This window comes from Xyrauchen texanus, chromosome 34 (assembly GCF_025860055.1).
Source record: "Xyrauchen texanus isolate HMW12.3.18 chromosome 34, RBS_HiC_50CHRs, whole genome shotgun sequence".
NCBI lineage: Eukaryota > Metazoa > Chordata > Actinopteri > Cypriniformes > Catostomidae > Xyrauchen > Xyrauchen texanus.
Window position 1 is genome coordinate 15,611,823 of NC_068309.1, and position 24,267 is coordinate 15,636,089.

Below are 24,267 nucleotides of genomic sequence, written 5' to 3' on the forward strand. Positions count from 1 at the left end.
TAATTCCACATATTTACAAAAACAGAGTTTTCCCTAGCAGGTGAAATGAGATGCAGACTGCATTGATGGAGGCGAGTCATTAAGTTTATTAAGTTCATTAAGTTCATAATTTTTTATCTCCTGAGCAAAAAGGAGAAAGAAATAGCAACCAATCGCTAATTAAGTCCTCCCTCGTCGTATTGGGGAAAAGTGAACATTATGTGACTACATCAGTTTCATGTTGTTGCATATTCATAGCTTTAAATTAATTTAATACCTTCCATATAAATCATGCAAATTTATGAAGTGAAAGTTTCATTTTATTGCACCATATTAAGTCATGTTCCATGCACAAGGTGGCTGTGAAGTGAGGCATTACTCAAGGTTAGCCAGTGTTATTTATGACTTATCTGTCAGTTAATACTCAGTTGGCTTATATTGCACTTTAATGTGCAAGGAAGTAATAATACGAAGCACCATTATGACAGTGATGATGGCACAGATGTGTCCTTGATATGTGCACAATACACAGATGCATCTCATATTTAAATGTGACTACGATACCTCTGCAGTCTGCAAGGAGTAAGTTGGCATTGACCGGACAGGCATATCTGTAAATGTTAAAACATTTCACATGTTGAATATAACAATGGGCAATTTAATTATATACGACCCTTAATGATGTATAAGGTTATGTCCCATTAAATAAAATAACAACATTTCACTATTATTGGAAATGTATAAATTAAATGGTTTGTAAATACAGTACAGTATGGAGTACAGAAGTTGGCCCCAAAGGTATTTGGAGACTTAAAGTTGAAGTATGTAACTTTTCAGTGTTAAAATACTTTTTTCTATCACAGCTTAATATGCAGAGACAGCTATAAGTAAGCCAGTCATAGGTAAATTATCTTGAAAACTGTAAACACTGTGTATTTGTGGCACTATAAAACTTCCTGTGTTTGTTTTGAGTGACCCACTTAGACCCGCCCTGGACTGGGTGGGGGAGTATCGCTGTCCTTTTCTGCATATCATTTTGTGGTATGTTCTGCATAACGCACCGGCTCATTTTAGTGTATGACATAGCGTATGGCCACCGGACCTCTCGTTTCTCCCGACGGCCAGTCCTCCCGGTATGCAGATTACCAGTCCAGCCCTGCGCCCTAACAACATTACTTAACCGGGACTGTTTGAACAACAGCAGATGAGAGGTGTGATCATAAAGCTGTTTTGAAAACATTGTTTTGTTTTGCAATTCCTTTGGTGGCACTAGCGTCGCAGAAATTACATAATTCAGCTTTAAAGGAATATTCCGTATTCAATAGAAGTTAAGCTCATTTGATAGGATTTGAGGCATAATAATTATTACCATAAAAATACATTTTGACTTAAAGTATAAAATACTACCATCCCTGGATCCATGAGTTTGAATCCAGGGAGTGCTGAGTGACTCCAGCCAGGTCTTCTAAGCAGTCAAATTGGCCCGGTTGCTAGGGAGGGTAGAGTCACATGGGGTAACCTCCTTGTGGTCACAATTAGTGGTTCTCGCTCTCAATGGGGCACGTGGTAATTTGTGCGTGGATCACGGAGAGTAGCATGAGAGCCTCCACAGTCTCCGCGGTGTCATGCACAACGATCCACATGATAATATGATGCGGATTATGATGAAAATAGTTCTCCGCCACCCGGATTGAGGTGAGTAACTGCGTCACCACAAGGACCTACTAATTAGTGGGAATTGGGCATTCCAAATTGGGAGAAATGGGCATAAATTATTATTTTTTTTTACATTTCACTTGTCCCTTGTTTTATTAAAAACAAAAAAGCAAAAAAAAAAAAAAAAAAAAACTTGTCTCCACTGAGGCACTCACAATGGAAGTGAATGAGGCCAATTGGTAAACAGTGTTGGGTAAATTACTTAAAAATTGTTAATAGTTAAAAATGCACTTGTGTATATGGTTGAGTGACAATAAAGGGATTTGATTTGACTGTAATCTGATTACAAGAAAATGTAATGCATTACACTACTATTTGAAATGTAATGCATTACACTACTTTTTTGACTAAAACGTAATTATATTACAGTAATTAATTACATTGTTACTGGATTACACCTAACACTGTTTGTAAACGTTAAAATACTTTCTGTTTCAAAAGTATAGTGACAAGACATAAACAATATGTGTGTTAACATGATTGTAGTGAGAATAATCACTTACTCTACCATATCTGTGTAAAGTTATAGCCAATTTTACAACTTCGTTGCCATGATGATGTTATGTCAACAAACCCTAAAATGGCTGTAAAAATTACGATTTAAAAAAATTTACAGGTCAAATAATGCACGAGTTTTAACAGAATAATTCATGTAAGTGCTTTTATAAAATTATGAGTTTAAGATTTCTGTCATTAAACGATACAAAAATTGGCCCCATTCACTTCCATTGTAGGTGCCTCACTGCAACCTCAAAGTTTTGTTTTTTAAGGCAAAAGAGGGATGAGTCAAAATCATTTTTGTGGTAATAAACATTATGCCACAAATGCTGTTGATTGAGCTTAATGTGTATAAATCCAGGAATATTCATTGAAGCCACACTTTAAAGTGCCTGATTGTCTTTACATTACATAACAAAATATAAAAGCAAGTGGCTTTTATTGTAAAGAAACAACAAAATTACACTTTATAGCACAAAAATGTGATAGGTTTTAAATGATAAAACAATAGACCCACTGTTCAAAATGCAAAATATTTGGACTCTTTCTGGTTGAAAACATATGTGGATACCAGAATGTGAATTTAAAGGGAGCTGACTTCAGACAGTCACTAAAAATGACCTTAGGACAAGTTGTTTAAAGGTAATAGCAAAAGTTAGTTAGTTTGAAAATAATAATTTGTTTTTAGATAACACTTGCTTTGATATTTTGCTATCTGTTCTATTCAAACAAATGTAATAAATTAAATACTTTTTGGTGCCACTTTAACATGGCTATTTTCTTTGGCTTAAATTTTCTTTGGAAGCACACAGAAAATGACTGTTATGAAAAAGAGCACATATTTGAGCCTTTATTATGTGAGGCATAATCAAATCCATGGAATCCCTGCCATATTTCCATGTTAAACATTCGGCTGATCACATTCTCTCCCCCCTGTTGTCTTTCACACCACGGGAACCTCAAAAGACTCTTTCAATAACTGGCTCCATATGTGGAACATTTGGCATATGACCAGGCCATGCACGCCGATTATTCGTCCTTGGAAAAATGTAAAGCTACTCTATAAGACCCCTGGTTTGGGTCATAACAGCACAATTGTTCTTAACTAGTGCAAGTGAGAGAATCCAGCTGGGTCATATCTCCCTCATTAATGAGTCATTGGGGGACCCTGTACCATTACAGTGATCCGGATTGTGCACTTGCTGCAATTTGCCACGATTAATGGAGGAGGGTCAACCCGGGTCACTTTCAATTTCCACCCAGAGGAGCGAGAAATGGAAACAACTCATTTGCACAGATTTGAATAATTTGCCCCCTCAAATAAAAAAAAAAAAATAAAAAAAATGAGGCGAGGAAAAAGAAAGAGACGATAAAGGAATTGTGTAGAGGACTTGAGCGCTGTTGCACTTTGCACAATAAGAAGCCACGCTGCCATCATCGGCTGGCACAAAGGCAATAATGAATATGATGGAAGATAGGAATCCAGATGTGGGAATAAAGCTCGCCTTTCTCTGTGCAGTCTCACTTGGGAGCGTGCTGCGTCTAGTGAGCTTTTAAACTTATCATAAATGTATTAAGATTGCATCGGGCCATGAAACAGCTGTACACAATTAATCTTCCGCAAATCTTATCTGAAGAATTGGTTTCAGCAAAGTAACATCTGCTGCGAGAGGCGGTTATTCATGGGCATCGCGCGCCTGCCACACTTTTATGCATAGGGCACGATCGTTGCCAATGAAGTAAAAATTCATCGCTTTCCCTATTCGGTAAAAATAACATTCAGCAGCATTAAAACATCATCCATCAACATTGTCTGGGGGGCTCCAAACCCATTGCAGCCCAAGAAATTAAAGAGAATATTCATTTTTGTGTGAACTTGTAGCATGCAGATTCACTGAGCTGATATTTTCTACCTCTGTTTTCTTTTTTCTCTCTTTTTGGAGGAAATAAAATTGAAGCAGAGCATTTCAATATTATTGGACCTGGGGCAGTTAGTACATACAGTAGTTCGATTGTCATCATTATTCATCTGTGACCTAACAAGGGCCTTGTGTTTGGATGTGACATGGAAAAACACATTGCTGCTTTAGTAAATTAATTGTAAATAAATATCTGTCAATACTACATTGTTGCAGAACTATGACATTGTGCTGGTTTCTGATGATTTACAAAGCTGATGATGGACTTTGAAAGCCCTTTAACTCAGTTTAATGACAATTGTTGAAAACACATTGAATAGATGTTCAAAGTTTGAGGATCAGGATGATTGGTCATATGACAGGAACTTATATGCATGCTCTATGTCTTTTATTTTCTCAAAATTAATTACAATCATGTCATTTTTAATCACATGTCTTAATATGGATTTGATCATCTGTAACTTTGGTACTTTGTCAATTAGTCATTTTTGTATTTTATTTAATTTTTTATTGTTTTGGCAAAAAGGAAAAAACAAACAGCTTTATGTCCATAGTCCTTTGAAAACATACACAAAAAGTCAGATTTAGGGACAATTAGACAAAGAGTAGTCAAAATGTATTAGCATAAAATGAACATTTGAAAACAAAGGCTATTTGTGTTACAATAAAGAGGTTTAAGAGAATTATGACATCAATTTACTCTAAAGAAGCATGGTGGTTAACTAAAAAGGTGGTTTAGGGGCATTTGTTGATATTTTATATTATACAGAAATATAATTAGTTGATATTCTGTTAATGTAATTTATTAATATATAATTCATATAAACAAAACTCAATTTTAGTGTTGAGGTTAAGTCAGGGTTAAGGTTCAATACAAGTTAAGCTCCTTTGACAGTGTTTGTGGCATAATGTTGATTACAAAAATATTTTATGAAGATCTAAAAAGAATTTGGGTTCCAGTGAGGCACTTGCAACGGAAGTGTATGGGGCCGATGCGCAAACATTCAAATACTCACTGTTTCAAAAGTATAGCCAACAACACCCGTCTTAACATGATTTTAGTGTGATAAAATCGCTTACTAACCTTTTCCACTTTCTAATTTATTCCAATTTTGCAACTTCATTGCCATGACCAGGGAAGGATTACCGACCGGGCCAATGGGGCCATTGCCCAGGGGCCCTTGACTACCAGGGGGCCCTTGACTTCCCGGGGGTGCCCTTGGTTTAAGGCTGCGCAATCTAGTTTGGTGATCCCCCCACTTGAAACCCCTTTTGAACAAAGAACCACATAAAATTTTTTGTGGTAATCAACATTATGCCACAAATGTTGTCGATTTAGCTTAACTTGAATTGAATGCGGAATATTCCTTTAAATAGGACTACAAATTAGACCAAGAAAAAATACATCAATCACACACTTTGCATGCTTTCCACTACAACTTTGTTTAGAAATCTGGATAGAGCAGAAGTACCTGCCGTGTCCCGTGCCTGCATTCAGATGGAGATTATGTTTAAAGCTCAAAGTGTATTGTTCAATGTGACATGGTCAATTCATCATTAGTTTTGAAGAGAGAACGGATGAGTACACTTTCAATTTAGTTCACAGCCTTTCTTCATTCATCATGCCTCTTCATCATCCATCATTTCCTGCCTTTGATTTGTACAAAAAAAAAAAACACACTTTCATAAGTTTAATGCAATTAATCATGAGACAGGATCATTTTCTATTAATGGACCACAACCATTATTTCATTATTCATTTGATGAACTTGCACAGTGTGTTTAAAGCAATCTGCTTGAGGTGTGATAATAACCGCTGCTCACAAAGCATGAAAATGTGCGGCACTCCAAATCTGTTGCTGTGTTACTGTTTCTTCAACGGCTCTTGGTATAATCTGCCTGCACTGGCATCTGACCGTAGCTTTTGTCTTCATATAACAAGTCTTGATAAATTGAAAAAGTTGCAGGGATAGATGAGAGCTGACCCAAAAAACAAAAGTAATCACAGCAAAGCGTAAAACGCCTAGAACAGCACACAGCTTCAGCACTCAGATTCAAGGTAAAATTCTGCCACACTGTCCATAAAAAGAGAAACATGCATAGGCACAGAAAGCAATACTTAATGTTCTTGTTATTAAGCTTAACTATTCCAAACACTTTCAAACTGTCCCATTTTTTGAAAGCTATTAAAATAATCTTGTACTTAATGGCAAATAATATTCAAACTAATTCAAACAATATTTCACACTTACCCAGCCACAATACTGTAATATATTTAATATCTAAAATTCATGTTTTTGCTTATATCTGTTTTGTTAGTTTGAAACATTGCCCTTGACTCTTTGTTAAAGAACTTGTGGGGGATGCAGTATCAAAACATCCGCTGATTATAAGAACATAATTATTTAACATAACTAATTAGTCTTGAATCTCACCACAGATCAATCAGCCCTCGGCTCAAAAGTTCTGACTCCATTTTAGCTCAATCAAAAAGAAGAAAAAAAAATCAATGTGGTCCAATTGTAGCCAGTTTCATTAAGGTATGTTAATCAGATAGAATTGCAAATGAGGTGGCCCCTATGATTTCTCTTCCTGCACCTTGCCAATATACAGTACAGATGGAGGAAACACTACAAGTATTTTAAAGTCTGTTGGACTGATCAACTGTACATTCCACCTGTAATAGAACAATAAATACTACCTCCTTTTAACTAAAGTGCAATAATTCCATATAAAATGTTGCTTATTATACTTTAAATTCAAACTCGTCTGTTTGTTTGATTAAAGGGTGAGATGGGTTTTGAATTTGGATTCAGAGTGTACCATGTGAAAGCATCATGCACATCCTTTGGTTCCAGCTATAGTTCAGAAGAGGACATGTCTAAGCACCACAACAAAAGCGGAGCACACTTCTTGCGTTGTATTATTATTTATTTAGTTTTTCCTTTCTGCAGACACTCAGTCAAACCTTTCATTTGGACCGTGCATGGACATACTTTGGAATGTTTTTTATTTATTTTTTCAGTCAGGTCTGTCTTGGACACAAGCAAAGAAACATCAGTTGTGGAGTGCATTGCTCCATTCACATCAACAAAAAAGAAATATAAACTTAATTGAACAAAATGAGAAATATTTAATACTTAAACATATTCAAAGGACATTTATTGACACTAATGTAAACAAATGCACACCTGAGGTTTAAACCCAGAATTAAGGTAATTTGATTGCCTAAATATAGTAAATGATTCAATTAAAATCTAAACAAAGCAAGCAACCATAATAGATTGGCCAATGCTATTCCAACTCTTGCCAACCATGAGTAACGTTTTATTTATCAAGTCATTATCATAAAACCTGACTAAATTTAATAGGGTTGCGTTTGGGCTTATTTGAGCACTAAACCTCCTCCTGAGGTGCCGAGCTTTTAGAGAAAAGAGAGTCTGTAGAGACTCTTTCCCAGTGTTCCTCTATTGATTTTCCCCTCAGAGATGTATTGTACCTCAAGATCTCATGCATTAGTGTAGGAGGTCCACTTGAGTCCCAGAAAAGATTGTAGAACAATGTATTTAAAAAAACATTTTGCTCTAACTAATGGTAGGTCCTCTACAAAGGCAGGGTCATTTACCCTTCTGATGAGGTAAACCACTCAGTTCCAGGCAAACTGTGATTTAAAATGATGTCCCGCTTGAACTCCATTCTCTGGCAAAATGATCTAATTTAGCGATTTATTCATATTTACTGAGTGTACTGGCATTACATTTGTATAGATCACATCTGGGTAATAACAGAAATCGGGGAAATCTAATCAAAATACAGAGACATGGCCGGCCATCATACGGAGGCTGCGTTCAAGCCTCTGCTGGGGTCACTTCCATGCTTTTTATGATGTTGCTTTGAAATCTATCCGAATCACATTAAATTGGATATAAAGATGTGCAGACACATACATCACAGTAAATGGTGTGCCAGAGCACTGCTTGTAGAGAATCCCACCTCAACAATCAGGTTATAAAATCGGCTTCAGATCCGATTAATAATTTACAATCCTGTTAGGGGAGAACAAACATTTCTGTTCAAGCAATTTAAGTTGCAGGACTGTTATTAAAGCCCAGTGTTGCCTTTCATGGGGCTGGAGGATTGTCTGGAGATGTGCTGCAGAGAAAGAGAGAGAGAGAGAGAGAGAGAGAGAGAGAGAGAGAGAGAGAGAGAGAGAGAGATCCCTATGTGCTGTAGAATAACTATGTTCTATTTCACACTCTATGTTTCTTTATTAAACTGCCATCAAAGTAAGCACATATTGCTCACATTCTGCTGTTTGAATTTAGCATGGCTGCACCCTCTCCTCTTTCAATGCTTGGAAACTTTGAGAGTTTCTGTAGCAAAATGTTAGTGCCTAATGAGTTTATAATTATAGACGTTCCAATGAAGCTCTAAGTAAAATGAGCTAGTGCTCGTGCAATCAAGAACTTAATGGTGCTTTATGCATCACCCATCACTAATTGACAGAAGGGAGACAGATTTGCCCTTTTTATAGAGGGCTGAAAAGTGCTCACAAGCTTAATGTAATTATTTTTGTAAAGACTTGATAGATATATGTACATTTTATGTGGTCGTTCCATAGTACACAGACTTGGCTCATACTTTAGATTAGGAATGATTCTTGACTTACATGGCTTTCTCAGGTGTTTTTCTTCTAAATATGATGTTATCTAGAATTATTTATGTTCTGATGTAAAACCAAAGATAAGAATTCATATTTAATTTAATTGTTTTATTTAGAAAAGGCAAATTGTGATAGCGAGCTGTCAGGCATGGCTAAGACTTTCTTTAGTTTGGTAAGAGTGACCTCTAGTGTCCACACAACAACAGTCAGCTGGACCTGAGAAAAGTACTTATAGGAATAGTTCAACCCCAATTTAAATTCTATCATAATGTACTCATTCTTATGTTGTTCTAAACCGTTTTTCTTTCTTCCATGGAACACAAATTGTGATGTAATGTCTCATTCACCTTTCACTTTCATTATATGGACGTCAAAGAAAGAAAGTCATGAAGGTTTGAAACAACTTAAGGGAAAGTGAATGATGGCAAAAGCTTCATTTTTGGGTGAACGATCCCTTTAACAGTGTGCAACTGACATTCTTTAAGAGCTTGATCTTAAGCAGTGATCTTTCATAAATCATGTAACAGAAAACAGAATAGGATATGACCATGCATAAAAGTGAAAATAGTAACATGCAAATCTAAATAGTGTACTGTGGGGAGAACAAAACATATTAGCACCTAGCAATGTTTGAGAACAAATAACTTGACAAAAGAGTAATAAGACTATAAATCACCACAATCTTGAATTGTCTTCACAGTATTATTATAGATTTAAGGACGCATTCAAAAGATAAACCTAACACCCAAATAGACAAATACAGTTTGGGATGTAAAAAAGAAAGAAAGAAGTTAATGTTCCAGTTAAAAAAAAAAAGAGCCCCCTATATTAAAAGGTAGAAAATCACACAGCATCATAACTGTGTTGTTGCAAGCTGAGTGATTGTTACCGATGGCTGACCTACAAGTGTTTTTCACTTTCAAATCAAGTTCATAAATATTTTGAGCTGAAATCTATGCAGGACCCACAAAAGTTTTGTGACAGTCCAAGCCAACAATCATACTGCTGTACATCTTCTGTTGCTCCTCTTTAAAAGAGTCCTTCACCTTTGCTCGCTTAAGTCCTCCATCCCTGCAATACAACAATAATCCATTGCAAAAAAATTGTGATGAACCAATATATTGGCAATTTTGAGATTGCAGTTTGCTCTCTAGATGTTGGCCATTGAAAAACCCATTGGTCGACCACTAGTAAATGTACACTGTTTTTATACATTCTGTGTATTATTCATTCATCAATTTGTTTGGTGGCATGTTTTTATTCTTACCAGGACAAATCCACCAGTCCTCCCTGATGTGCTATGGCTGATTTCACTCTGTTAGCAAAATGAGCAGCATCCTCCCCATCCTACAAAAGCACATTGAGAGTCAGGTTAAGTAATGGATAGGTGTGTTTAAATAAGTCTGTCCAGAGACTGTTTTTACTAAGAATTAACATGATAAATTTGCTTAACATAAAATCGATGCCACCCTTTTTGACCAATGAATTTCACTGACATTTCCAGGTGTTTGTGATTACTGGATACAGGAAAAAAACTGACTCAAAAGAACAATTCACTGACAAATTAGTAACAATGGTCATGTCTCAATACTAAGAATGCATTCCTAATCTTGAAAAAAACTTGAGGACGTAAAATGCATCAATGCGAGTTTTGAGATGTGCTGTGTGATATGTAGTATTCAAGCACCTCTTAACTACATTGTATGTAGGTCCATACGATGCAATTGAAAGGTGGCCAGATATCTGAAGCTCCAAAAATCACATAAAGAGAGCATAAAAGTAATCCATACAACTCCAGTGGTTAAATATATGTCTTCTGAAGCAATTCAATGGCTTTGGGTGAGAACCAGATCAATATTTAAATCCTTTTTTACAATAAATCTCCATTTCTCTTTCACTCTTAGAAATTGAAAGAATATGAAAGTGGAGATCAATAGTAAAATAGTGGGTTAAAAACAGATCAATATTTAAGTACTTTTTTTACAACAAATTATCCTCCCTGCACAGTAGGTAGCAATATGCATGAAGAATGTGAGAAATAAAAAGCAGAAAGTGGAGATTGACAGTACAAAAGGACTTAAATATTTATCTGTTTCTCACCTGCACCTTTCATATTGCTTCTGAAGACATGGATTTAACTACTAGAGTCGTATGGAATAATTTTATGCAGACTTTATGTGCTTTCTGGAGCTTCAAGTTTCATCACAATTCACTTGCATGAGAAACAGATAAATATTTAAGTTCTTTTTCATGTCTTTATGTGCTTTTTGGACCTTCAAAAGGTCTGGTCACCATTTACTTGCATTGTAAGGACCAACAGATTTGAGATATTCTTCTAAAAATCTTTGTTTGTGTTTGTTCAGCCGAAGATAGAAGTCACGCACATATGGGGTGGCATGAGGGTGAGTAAATGATGAGAGAATTTATTTATTATTATTATTTTTTTAGGTAAACTACAATTTGTTTTGCAGTGTTTTGAATACTGTAAATAACTTTACTCTAACCTGTTGCTTCATAGGTGGGAGGTACCACACATTGCACACAATGGCCCAGCTGGTCATCATTCTGAGGAGGTAGCTCACCATGTTGTACTTGGCACTGTTCCAGAAAGCATCTCCAAACTGAGGGTCATACTAAGAGAGAGAGGGGTAAATGAAGTGTGTCACTTTTTCAGAGGATAACCTTAATGATGTTGTAGGAAAGACTGAATTATTTATACTCGTTACCTTGATTGCTACTGGGTATATCGTTCCACCAATTTCAAAGCTTCCCTTCTTGAACATCATGACTGAGGTATTATTAATGCAAGTACCTAAATTAACACAAACACAGACCGTAGTGACTTTGGGAATAGGTTTGACAATAGGCACAGATAAATACTTTTACCTTTACATTGTTTAAGTTTACACATGGTTAAAAGCAATCTATCCCAATAGGCAGTGACTAGTGCATTACTACACACTTAGAACACAATCACATAATTTTTACCCTCTGGAAAGATCAAGATCGGCAACTTGCTTTCATCGGATATGTGGTCTTTTAACCTGCAGAAACAGCAATAGTGAGGCTTTCCAATAAAATCAAACAACTTAACAAGCACGTATTGTACTCCATTGGGCTAATAAACACATAAACATACAGTATATTCACACAAGCTATTTAAACTCTTTTACACCTTTTAGCAACCGCCTGGCGATCTTTCCCCTCTGATCTCTCAAACCACACATGGGGACAGGATCGCACCATTGACCTCTGGATGACCCCCATCAACCCTCCATGAACTTGACCTACCTGAGAAAAATGGGACTGACTTAATGACACCTGATATAGACCCAAACATCTTACATAGTCAATATGACTTACCATAGCATAACATCCATCGTTTGCCAGAATGACAATGTCAATTGGGGAGGTGTGGTTGGCAACACAAATACCTCCTTTTTTGGGGCGATTCTCCCTGTTATGCATCCCAATGAAAAACAAAATAAACATTAGTCATTTGACTATATTAGTGAGTGTTGAAAAGAAAAAGGCATAGAATAGCAAGAATGTGTGGTCAGCTTTTGCCTACAATGTTGGGACCAAATGTCCCCACAAGGATAGTAAAACATTAAATAACCTTATTGCGGAGATCAGCCAACAGTGACCATGAGAAAAAACTAAATAATGTCTAAATAAAAATCTAAATTGCATCAAAAATAAATCAAATACTCTTAAAAATCTAAAAATGCTAATTGTTTTCTTTTAAGGGTAGGGTGAGGTTGTGAGTTTAGGAGAGAGTTTATAGTAGGATAGTAAAACCTGAAATCACCTACATTGCAGTAGCAATAACAGTTACCATGAGAGAAATAGCTTAATAAACAAACTAAATAGTGTCTAAATAAAAAAAAGGAGAGGATTGAAAATAGCATTAGCTCAGTATAAAAATAAAGAAGTCAAAAGTTCTCAGAGATCATCCCCTTCATAATCTTCTTCCACCAATCAGAGGTGAAAAAACTGATCGGCTTCTTCGCCATCAAAAAAAAACTTGCCTTTATCAAAACAAGTACAAACCATTTTGGTAACTCTACCATTCCTTTTGGTATTAAACTTTTTAATAACAAAAGAGCTTTTATTTAGAAGATGTGGTGTTTTCATTTTAAATTGTACTTTTAAGAAAATTTTGTGTGCTTTTAATGTGTTTTTATATGTTTTATGTGTGATTTATTTTCTGCATTAATTAAATTATAGCATTGCTTGGCAGAAAAGAAAAAACATTTAACTTCAACTTCAAAACTATGTTAGAAAAATAAACTTTTGTGTGGGTGTACATACTTTGCTATAGATTTTTTCTACTAATTTGCCCCCAAACGTAAGCTTAATCTGTAAAATCTGCGGACAATAATTGAGTATTTTAGCTTGATGTCTTACCGTGAAGAGACATGCACAACACTTAAATATATTGGATAGGTCCTCACAATTCAAGTGAATGGGTACCAACATTTTTAGGGTCCAAATAGCACATAGTCAAGTCAAGTGGTTTTTATTGTCGTTCAATCAAATACAGTTAGTACAGTACACAGTGAAACGAGACAACGTTCCTCCAGGACCATGGTGCTACATAAAACAACATATGACAAACACAGAACCACAGAAGACTACAGAGACTAAATAACATACCTATATAAAGTGCACATGCTTCTTCTTCGGTTGTCCATCAAAATCCGATGATGACGTCCACTCGTTTAACGGTGAGATCTTTGATGGCAGTCCTATCCTGGACCCACAGTGTTAGTAGTGGTGGTATTGATGGCAGCCATGGCTGTGTGTCTCCTGGGTCTCTCCTGTTGTCTTTTGGTTGTCCTCTCCATCTCCAGCATATGTGCCCCATCCCTACAAAGCCTTCACCAGATGTTACGATCAACAGCAACATACTCCAGGTCCTCGGTTCTGATCTTACACTTTCCCAGAGCAATCATCATTTGATCCTTATAGCACTTCTTCGGCCCTCCAGCTGTGCATCGACCATGATGTAACTGGCCATATACCACTCTGCGGGGTAGTCGGCATGGGGGCATCCTTATCACGTGGCCCAGCCACTGCAGCTGACGCTGGGTGATCATGGCCTCAATACTTCTGCAGTTGGTCTTTACAAGTATTTCAGTGTGAGGCATACGCTCACGCCATGTAATTCCTAGAATGTGCTGAAGGCATCTGATATGGAAGTGCTCTAAGGACTTAATGTGATGGCTGCAGGTTACCCAAGCTTCACAGCTATAGAGGAAGGTGGTGACACAGACCGCTTGGTATACAATGACCTTTGTAGAGGGATGAAGGTTCTTGTTCTCAAATACTCTGTGCCGAAGTCTCCCAAAAGCAGATGAGGCCTGTTTAATCCGGCTCTGGATATCGCTGTCTATCCCGCTATCCTCTGCGATAATACTACCCAGATATTTGAAAGATGACACTACTGACAGTTGTTCACCACCAACAGTGAAGGGGGTAGAGTGGATGGGACACTGGCACTCCATTGGCAAACCACTTCTGTCTTGTTGGTGTTGACAGTCAGCCCCATCCTGCTGTACGCTCTCACCGCCACAGCAAGGATGGACTGGAGATCCTCCGGAGTATGGGCCACAAAAGCACAGTCGTCTGAATACTGCAGCTCCAGGACTCGCTCTCAACAGAGTTTAGTGGTTGCGTTGAGCCTCCTAATGTTAAAGAGATTGCCATCTAGTCTAAAATCCACTGCCACACCACTGCTGCTCTCAATCTCATTATGGAGAACCTTGGTAACACACATGAGGAAAATGTTAAAGAGCACTGGTGCTAGCACACACCCCTGCCTCACCCCTGTGCGTACAAAGATGGGCTCCGACTTTTGTCCACTGATGCTCACAATGAGCAGTAATTCCATCGTGGAACGGGCGGAGGATGTTAACAAATTTATTGGGACAACCAAACCTGAGGAGGACATCCCATAAGAGCTATCTTTGCACAGTGTCAAAAGCTTTGGAGAGGTCGGCAAAGGCCATAAACAGGTCCTGATGTTGCTCCCGGCACTTTTCCTGAAGCTGCCGGACTGTGAAGATCATGTCGACCATACTGTTCCTCCGAAATCCACACAGCGATTCAGGCAGCATTGACTCGGTGATGTTACTGATGAGTCTCTGATGCAACACCCTAGCCAGAACCTTACCAGCAACAGAAAGAAGGGATATACCCCTACTATTGCCGCAAATGGCCTTGTCACCCTTGTTCTTATAAATGACAACGATATTTGCATCTCTCCATTGTTGTGAGATGATCTCATCAGTCCAGGCCTTCATAATGTACTGGTAGAGGGTGCGCATACACATGTACCCTCCTTCCTTTAGTAGCTCAGCAGGGATATTATCTTTTCCAGGGGACTTGTTGTTCTTAAGGGAACGGACAGCTGATAGAACCTCCTGGAAGGTTGGTGTTAGACTGAGGTCATGAATGGGAGGATTTATAGGCAGTTCGTCAAGGATAGTGGAGTCTGCATTAGAGACCTAATTAAGCAGGGTGTCAAAGTGTTCAGCTCACCTCAATAGGATACTATCCTGATCCTTCATGAGCTTTAGACCATCAGCTGTCTTCAGGGCATGATGCAGCGATTTCTTGGGCCATATATGGTTTTGAAAGCATTATAAAAATGATGCATGTCATTTTTATCAGCAAAGGCCTGGATTTCATGTGCCTTTTCAGTCCACCACTTATTCTGGATGGTCCGTGTTTTTTTTTTGCACTAATCTCCGAGCTTACTGCCAATGCTGCCTGATGTTGGTGGATGTAGGGTAATCTAAAGTTGCCGATGTGCTTTATGCATGTCCTTAAGCAAGTTATGGATGGTGTCTGAGTTATCATCAAACCAGTCTAGGTGGTTCCTGCTCTTATGGCCGATGGATTGGGCTGCTGCATCGTAGAGTGCCGAGCTGATATAGGACCACTGTTTTTCCATGGTGTTTTCTGGGTTCAGACAAGGTTCCAGCTCACTTAGTTTTTCAGCTAAGAGGCGTCAGAACTCACTTCTGGCTTCTTTGCTTCAAAATGCGGTTGCAATTTAGCTTATTTTTATTAGGCTTTTGCTTCTGCAGAGGTGGACGCACTTTCATATGGAGCTTGGCCACAATCATACAATGGTCAGTCCAGCACTCTGCACCCCTCATGGCACGGGTGATGTGAACATCCTTGATGTCACTATGCCTCACAATGATGAAGTCAATCATGTGCCACTGTTTAGAGCGAGGGTGCAGCCACAAAGTCTTATACTTGGCCTTCTGCTGGAAGATGGTGTTGTTATGGTAAGGTTATGCTTAGAACCATGAGTAAGCAGCTTCATGCCATTTGCATTCACCCTACTGATACCATGCCTACCTAGTACCCCACCCCATATCCTGTTGTTCTGTCCCACCCTAGCGTTAAAGTCCCCAAGCAAGAGGATCTTGTCACTCTTAGGGATCCGGCAAAGAGCTTCATCCAGTGTCTGATAAAAGTGTTCCTTGGCCTCGTTCTCAGATGGCAAAGTTGGTGCATAGGCACTAAGAAGTGTGGCGTAACGCTTCTTTGCCAGGGGGATACGGAGGATCATCAGCCTTTCATGAATACCAACAGGTGTTTCTGTGAGACTTTATAGAAGGGTGTTCTTGATCGCCAGTCCTACTCCGTGGAGATGTTGTCCACCTGTGGGGAAACCTTTCCAGAAGAAGGTGTAACCCATCCCTTCCTCTGTTAGAGAGCCTTCCTCCAGGAGCCTGGTCTCACTCAGGACAGCTATGTCAATGTTGTAACTCCTTAGCTCAGCAGCAATCAGAGCTGTTCACTGGTAAGGCCTGTCAGAGATGCCATACATCCTTATATGTACAGAGTCCTTACATTCCATGTTGCCAGTTTTAGGTTATATTGTTTCTTATTTCGACCACAGCGCGGTAACCTATCCAGGTGCAATTGAGTGGGCAATTTTTAGGCAACCTTTTCTAGGCCCTTCCCCAATTGGGGTGAGCAGTGTGGTCCCTAAATAGGGCTGCTCAGTTGCACAGGGGTCTGCCGAAAACAGCTGCCACTCAGTCCCAGCTGCTAGCGACCAAATACCCTGTGCCGCTATCGTGCAGTGTTCTGACTAGAAGCTCCAAGTCCATTTGTACCTGCTCCCGTTGCCAGACATCCCATCGCCATCAGACTTCAACCTATGCAAGGTCCAGATAATATTCACCGTGGTCAAAAGAGGAGACCTGCTCAAGGAAGGTTTTAAAGTGCCACAGGGGGTGCGCCATCCCCAGTAGCACTATCTTCACCATGATGGGGTAAATCCAGTGGCAAGGGAGGGTCCCGGGACAACTGGTCCCTCATCTTGGCTGCAGGAGGCTGCCAGGTCCTTTGTTTGTTAAGGCCCAGCTATTGTGCACCGCCAGCGCATTGCTTTTCTGTCAGGGTGGGCTCCCTGAGCCTTAGTCTCAATAGACATACCACAAGACAGTGGGGCTATTTGCACATAGCTGGGGCTGTGGTTGATGGATGCCAGGGCATGTCCACTGAGTGGTGGGCCTGCACGCCTCGTCTCTGGGGCCCACTGCTGCTCCGAGATCCCCTGTAGTTTAGCCTGAGACCGTGAGATACCCAGTTACCGTGTGTGAGCCCGGGGAGGCACTGCAGGAGTCTTGGTGGTGGAGAGGCTCTGTACTAGCAGGAAGAGTCTTACACACTCTGCTCCTCTTTTCACCTTCTATCAAGGAGGCTAGCCAGCAGCAATAGCTGTAAGCAGAGAGTAGCAAGCATATAGCACAATGCAGCAAGCAATACTGCTACACTACTGCACTAGATGCTTCACACGCACCCAGTGCAACACACGCACACACAGCACATGCAAATGTGTGCAAAAAGTATGGAACAGTACAATAAATTACTAAAAATGAACAGGACAATAGGCACTTTGCGGATGCAGTGTTTTTTTGTAAATGTCTTTGATGGTGGGAAGAGAGACCCCGATGAACTTCTCAGCTGTACTCACTATCCTCTGCAGGGCTTTGCGGTCCGAAACCGTGCAAGTCCCAAACCAGGCAGTGATGCAGCTGCTCAGGATGCTCTCTATAGTCCCTCTATAAAATGTAGTGAGGATGGGGGGTGGGATATGTGCTTTCCTCAGCCTTCTAACAAAGTAGAGATGCTGCTGGGCTTTCTTGGTAATAGAGCTGGTGTTGAGGCACCAGGTAAGGTTCGATGCGTCATCTGTTGAACGGTTTGGACGATACACGAACTGCAGTGGGTCTAGTGAGGGGGGCAGCTGGGTCTTAATGTGCCTCACGATGAGCCTCTCGAAGCACTTCATGATGATGGGTGTGAGTGTGACGGGACGGTAGTCATTGAGTATAGACATTGAAGTCTACTTTGGCATGGGGACGATGGTGTTGGCCTTGAAGCACGTTGGAACGACGGCGCTGCTCAGAGAGATGTTGAAGATGTCAGTAAGAACATCTACCAGCTGGTCTGCACATCCTCTGAGCACTCTGCCAGGAATGTTGTCTGGTCCAGCAGCCTTCTGTGGGTTGACTCTACGTAGAGTTTTCCTCACATCAGCCGTGGTAAGACAGAGCACCTGGTTGTTGGGAGGAGGGTTGGTCTTCCTCGCCACCATGTCGTTCTGTGCTTCAAACCTAGTGTAGAAGGTTTGTGTCGTCACTGTCCTGGAAGTGACTGTGGATTCTCTGGGCTTGTGCGCGCTTTGCCTCTCTGATGAGCGCACGCACCTATCATATAACTTTCAGAAGTTATATGATAGATATTTTACTATAAAATATCCTCCATACCCAGTAGGTGGTGATATGCTCAAAGAATGTGAATCACCAAAAACAAAAGAAGAAGAATGTGAAAGTGAAAGTGGAGATTGATAGTATAAAAGGACTTAAATATTGATATTTAAGTGGTAAGACAGAGCACCTGGTTGTTGGTTGTTGGGAGGAGGGTTGGTCTTCCTCATCACCATGTCGTTCTGTGCTTCAAACCTAGCGTAGAAGTCGTTCAGAGCATCTGGAAGGGAGGCATCTTTGTTACAGGCAACTGATGTTGTCCTGTAGTTGCAGATGGCCTGGATGCCCTGCCACATGCGCCGTGTGTCGTCACTGTCCTGGAAGTGACTGTGGATTCTCTGGGCTTGTGCGCGCTTTGCCTCTCTGATGAATGCACGCACCTATCATATAACTTTCAGAAGTTATATGATAGATATTTTACTATAAATTCTCCTCCCTACCCAGTAGGTGGTGATATGCTCAAAGAATGTGAATCACCAAAAACAAAAGAAGAAGAAAGTGAAAGTGGAGATTGATAGTATAAAAGGACTTAAATATTGATCTGTTTCTCATCCACACTTATCGCATCACTTCTGAAGACATGGATTAAACCACTGGAGTCTTTGGAGCTTAAAAATTTTGGTACCCATTCACATGCATTGTGAGGACCTACAGAACTGAAATATTCTTTTAGAAATCTTCAATTGTGTTTAGCAGAAGGAAGAAAGTCATACCAATAAGTAAAGTATGAGAGAATTTTCATTTTTGGGTGAACTATCCCTTTAAGCATAGGCTAATCTGTGTAAGAACGTGCACTGCATGTAAACGTATTTAGTGAGAAGGAGAGGGAAACTTAAGTCAATGAGACAAAAATCCAAAGGGGGAAACTGGAATTGAAAAAAGAAGCAGTGACTCACTTATTATGATAGCAGATAGTGGCTGACAGGCCTCTGGCACATATTCTGTAGCATGTAATGTGAACCAGATCACTGAGCCAATTCTTCGCACTAAAAGAGACACAGATCTAGGAGTTAGAAAATGGTTCTTCAAATTCAAACTTCAAAGCAAAGTGAGAATTTCTATATAAATATCAGCATTCAATCCATGTGTCACAAGTATATTTGATCAAAAACAATTGTTGTTTAAATTAGCAATAATTGTTAGTTTAAACAACAATAAATTACAATAATATGTAATTTATTTGCAGGCCCATAAGTGGAGTACAAGAAAATTGAATATATTTAATTAATTATGGTATACAACATTAATTACTTGCTGTTGGGTAGAAATCCAACAATAGTAGTCCCAATCACCAGCCAGCTCAATCCAATAGCAGCCAAAGTGATCCTATGGCAGAGCAATACAATGATGGATCAAATAGTCATATGGGTAAATCTCAGAAAAACATGTCTGCATTTGACCCCAAAATCACAACAGAAAATACTGTAAAAAAATCAATTTAGCATAAAGAAAATTAACAAACAAATTAGCCAAAATATTTCCCCTTAAAGTGTCAGGGCATTTTACCTTTTACTATTTTTTTCTCTCATTGCTTAATCAGCATACATACTTTTCAATTTTAATAATAAACAAAATCACAGTTTTTACCATATGGCATTGAAAATTGCGTTGTGTAATTATCATGAAAATAATATCACAACACTACAAAAAATCTTAATGATCCTAAAAATAGACTTAATTTTTAAAAAACAAAAGATATTTTTCTATTACTTTCATTTGATTTTGGGGTGAAATATGACCCGGACATGTTCTGGAAAGGCTTAGTGAGATTCTCCCATATATTATCTACTTGAGGTTCTCAATGCATTAACTATTGCAACAATGGAAAAGAGATCATGCTAATCTCACCTGAGAGGCATCAGGATACAGTAACGTATAAAAACTCCCAGGCCCCATATGATAGTGACCCGCACACTGATGTAACGAAAGTTAATGTTGGTTCGCGTGAGGAGGTTCCAGGAAGCCAGTTCCTCTGACGAGAAGCGCTGAGTCACCTGATCCTCAACAATGTTCTCAATGCCTTTCTTACAAAAATAAAAGACATCACATAGCGTAAAGTCTCCCCCTGCCAGAGATTTGGGGTGGGACCGTCGCAGCTCTCCGATCTCCTCCTCCATTGAGCCATCGTCCTTCTCTATAATCCCTGAGAAGGCATTATAAATTTAAAGTGTTTGAAGTGAATTCTATTCTTTAAAGAATGTCATATGACATGATGGAGAAGAAACACACACTCATGCAAACTGTGCTGTGCTTGTGGAGTATTTGGTTTTGTATGTTTCATAATCCCATTGTAAGATTTCCTTCCTCTTGAGTCAGGAAACATGAGCAATAGTTATAGCCTCCAAAAATAAGCATAACTTAAAATGTAGTATAATATAAATATAATTAAACAAATTTAAACAAAAGCTTGAACAGATAACTTTTTATTATTAGACAGACCACTTCTGTGACACAAACATCTCTATATTCTTTAATTACTCTGTTTTCTGGAACACTCTAAAGCACTCAGGATCCACATAGATCTGACCACACCATCAGTGAGATGTCCTCAAGCTGGGTAAAGTTCATAAATAGAATCAACTGAAATTATGAAATCTGTCACTTGTTGCAATACCGCTTTTAGTTCATTCAACTGACAGAAAACAGACATGAGGCCACTAATAAAATAATTTAAAACACAGTTTTATTTATATATAAATAGCTTGTCAACTATAACAAGATGCTAAACAACTTTAATTATCACCCAAAAATGAATATAATGTCATTATTTACTCACTCTTTTGTCGTTCCAACACCATATGACTTTGCAATGAAAAAAGATGTAATGAAAATGAGGGAGGCTAACGTTCCGCATACTATCTCCTTTTGTGTTCCACGGAAGAAAGAAGGTCATATTGATTTGAAATTATATGAGTTAAGTCAATTACGACAAAATATATGTTTTTTGGTTGAATTGTACCTATAAAAGTATTTTTGTGTTGCTATAACTCTAAATGACACTCACCATTGTTTGATTGTGATGAGGGTTTGGCCTGTTCCTTTTGCCCTCTCTGGATCCTAAGAGTTGCCCACTGCCCAAAGAACATGTTTATTTTTAGGTAACATTTGGCACATTGCTTCTAACATACAGGACATGCTCAAATGTTTCATTGTTAACAAAAACAAAACAAAAAATACAACATTAAAGAAAAATTCCCAAAATTTAAAATTCTCTCATCATTACTCATATCTCAGCTCTGTAGGTCCATACAAATAAAGTTAATGGTGACCAAAGCTTTGATGCTCCAAAAAGCACATAAAGGCAGCATAAAAGTAATGCAATAAACTCCAGTGGTTTAATCAATGTTTTCAGAAGCTATCTAAATGTATTTAGGTGAGAACAGGCCAATATATAACTCCTTTTCACTGTACATCTTGCCATTGCAGTCTCTAGGCACAATCATGATTTCAAGCTCTATTACACTTCCTAGCACTTGATGCATGCACATACAGTAGCACTAGATGGCGCTAGGAAGTGTAATCAAGCTTGAAATCAAGATCACCAAGGAGACTGCTGATGTCAAGATTTATTGTGAAAAAAGTGTTTTATTTTGGTCTGTTCTTACCACACACACAAACAAAAACTGATTGCATTGCTTCAGAACATGGAATTAAACACTGGAGTCATTTGGATTACTTTTATGCTGCCTTTATGTGCTTTTTGGAGCATCAAAGCTTTGGTCACCATTAACTTTCATTGTATGGACCTACAGAGCTGAGATATTCTTCAAAAAATCTTCTTTCGTTTTCTGCAGAAGAATGGAAGTCATACACATCTGGGATGGCATGAGGGTGAGAGAATTTTTATTTATACTTTACAACATACTTTATTTAAGTATGTATTCATGACTTCAAAACTAACTGTGACTACAAATTATTTTAGTTTTAGATAAGCAGAACTGTATATTATAAAACATGGAAATACCACCAGATAGCCATAACATTAAACAGCCCTGAGAAATGTAATGCATTATATAGTACAAACGAAACTCCTAATAAACAATAAAATTATATTTTAGTTTTGTGTCTTTTGACCCTCTTTTGCAAGTTTGTCTTGCCATCGTCAACTTCTGCCATGTCTAGATAAAGGATAGTTTTCCAAGTTTGCATCTGCAATTAATTAACATAATATCAAAAAATAATGTAAAGTATGCAGTGTTCTTATAAACTATCTCTTTAAAAATGAGATCAGGCTCATTTACCTCAAGTGTCTTAACCAGCACCTTGATGTAGATATCAGTGAACCCCAGGGACACGCCAAACATGGCAGGTAACATGATGAGGCACACCACAATTGACAGCCACACCTGGAAGATTACAGATGCAATATCCCAAGCACCTTCCATCTCTCTGCATTCCTTCCTATCAGTCTATGGGACTGGGCTCTGTACTCGCGCCATCTGCTCCAGTGGGTAAAGCCAAAACAGAGGTGGTGCACATGTAAAAACACAATTTCGTAATCAATGTGTTAGAAGTGTCAATTGTCTTTTCATGCACTAGGCCTGTTTCAAATAGTGTAAAAGCTTTTTATCCTTTTGTATGTTTGTTTTTTATGTTTACATGTATGCGTTTATGTGTTTAATGACAGTGGCGGGCGGCTGGTAGCTACCAAATTAACACACTTTTATTGTACTAACAGGAGCTATGGTATTTTAGCGTAAACTATTTGTACAGTTTATGTAAAGGTCCGTTTAACGCATTGGGATAATACCCCCCTCTCCCTCCCAAACACCGACACTCAAGAAAGAAAATTATCAAAACTATTATCCATATACTAAACCATATATTTTCTTATATGACTTGGACAACTTTTCTATACTAAACTAAACTATAATGGTACCTTTAAAATCCTAAGCGAAAACTTTTAAGACGTTGTCCTTCTGTTGCTTTTCCGTTATAAGAAACCGCTGTGCCATAACAATGTAACAACAGTATCACATGAGTACTAAAACAGCACCAACCAAACAAGGATTAAGTATCAATACTCTCACCTTCACAATACCGGGATACAATTCATCTCGTCATTCCTCGCGTCAGAATTTTACAAGTGTCCCAAATACAAAATCTATGTCCGAAAAACTTCTTGTGACTAGTTACAAAGTTCGTCCACCAATGTTTATAAATGCTGTAATAGCTCCTCCTTGTGGTGAACAACGTGGTGTCACGTTTTATTTTCGCATTGCATATTCGTGATATTTGGTAACAATAATAATAAAATATCTACTGACATAATCACATTACATAATGTGTACGATTTTAATATCTAAAATTTACATTTAAAAAGGTTTTATAAAGTTAATAGGACCAGAAGTCAATCTATTTAGCATACAAAACCAATTACACTGTTCATTTGTATACAAAATAAAAGATAGACAAAATCTAACAAAAAAACATGTATTTTTTTAAATACTTATTTTCATATTATATTACATTTCATATATATATATATATATATATATATATATATATATATATATATATATATATATATATATATATATATATGAAAATGTATTTTGATATACATTTAGATCATTAATATCATAATTATATAATATTATATTAATAAATACATTAATATATTATTGTAATATTATTAAAGCATTAGTACAATTATTTCATATTATATTTATATTTAACTGTACTTGTT

General features: G+C 38.2%; 1 protein-coding gene across 1 annotated transcript; it reads right to left on the minus strand.

The window, feature by feature from the left end:
* Positions 1–7,035: 7,035 nt before the first annotated feature.
* LOC127627967 (glycerol-3-phosphate acyltransferase 3) lies at positions 7,036–23,749 on the minus strand. Its single transcript, XM_052104595.1, has 13 exons — positions 23,609–23,749; positions 22,820–23,017; positions 21,583–21,649; positions 20,427–20,721; positions 19,830–19,904; positions 19,475–19,564; positions 12,139–12,232; positions 11,951–12,066; positions 11,764–11,819; positions 11,502–11,587; positions 11,280–11,408; positions 10,043–10,122; positions 7,036–9,846 (listed from the first exon to the last, which is right to left on the minus strand). The coding sequence occupies exons 2-13, from the start codon at positions 22,961–22,963 to the stop codon at positions 9,729–9,731; spliced, it is 1,350 nt and encodes a 449-aa protein (XP_051960555.1). The 5' UTR covers positions 22,964–23,017; positions 23,609–23,749; the 3' UTR covers positions 7,036–9,728.
* Positions 23,750–24,267: the final 518 nt, after the last annotated feature.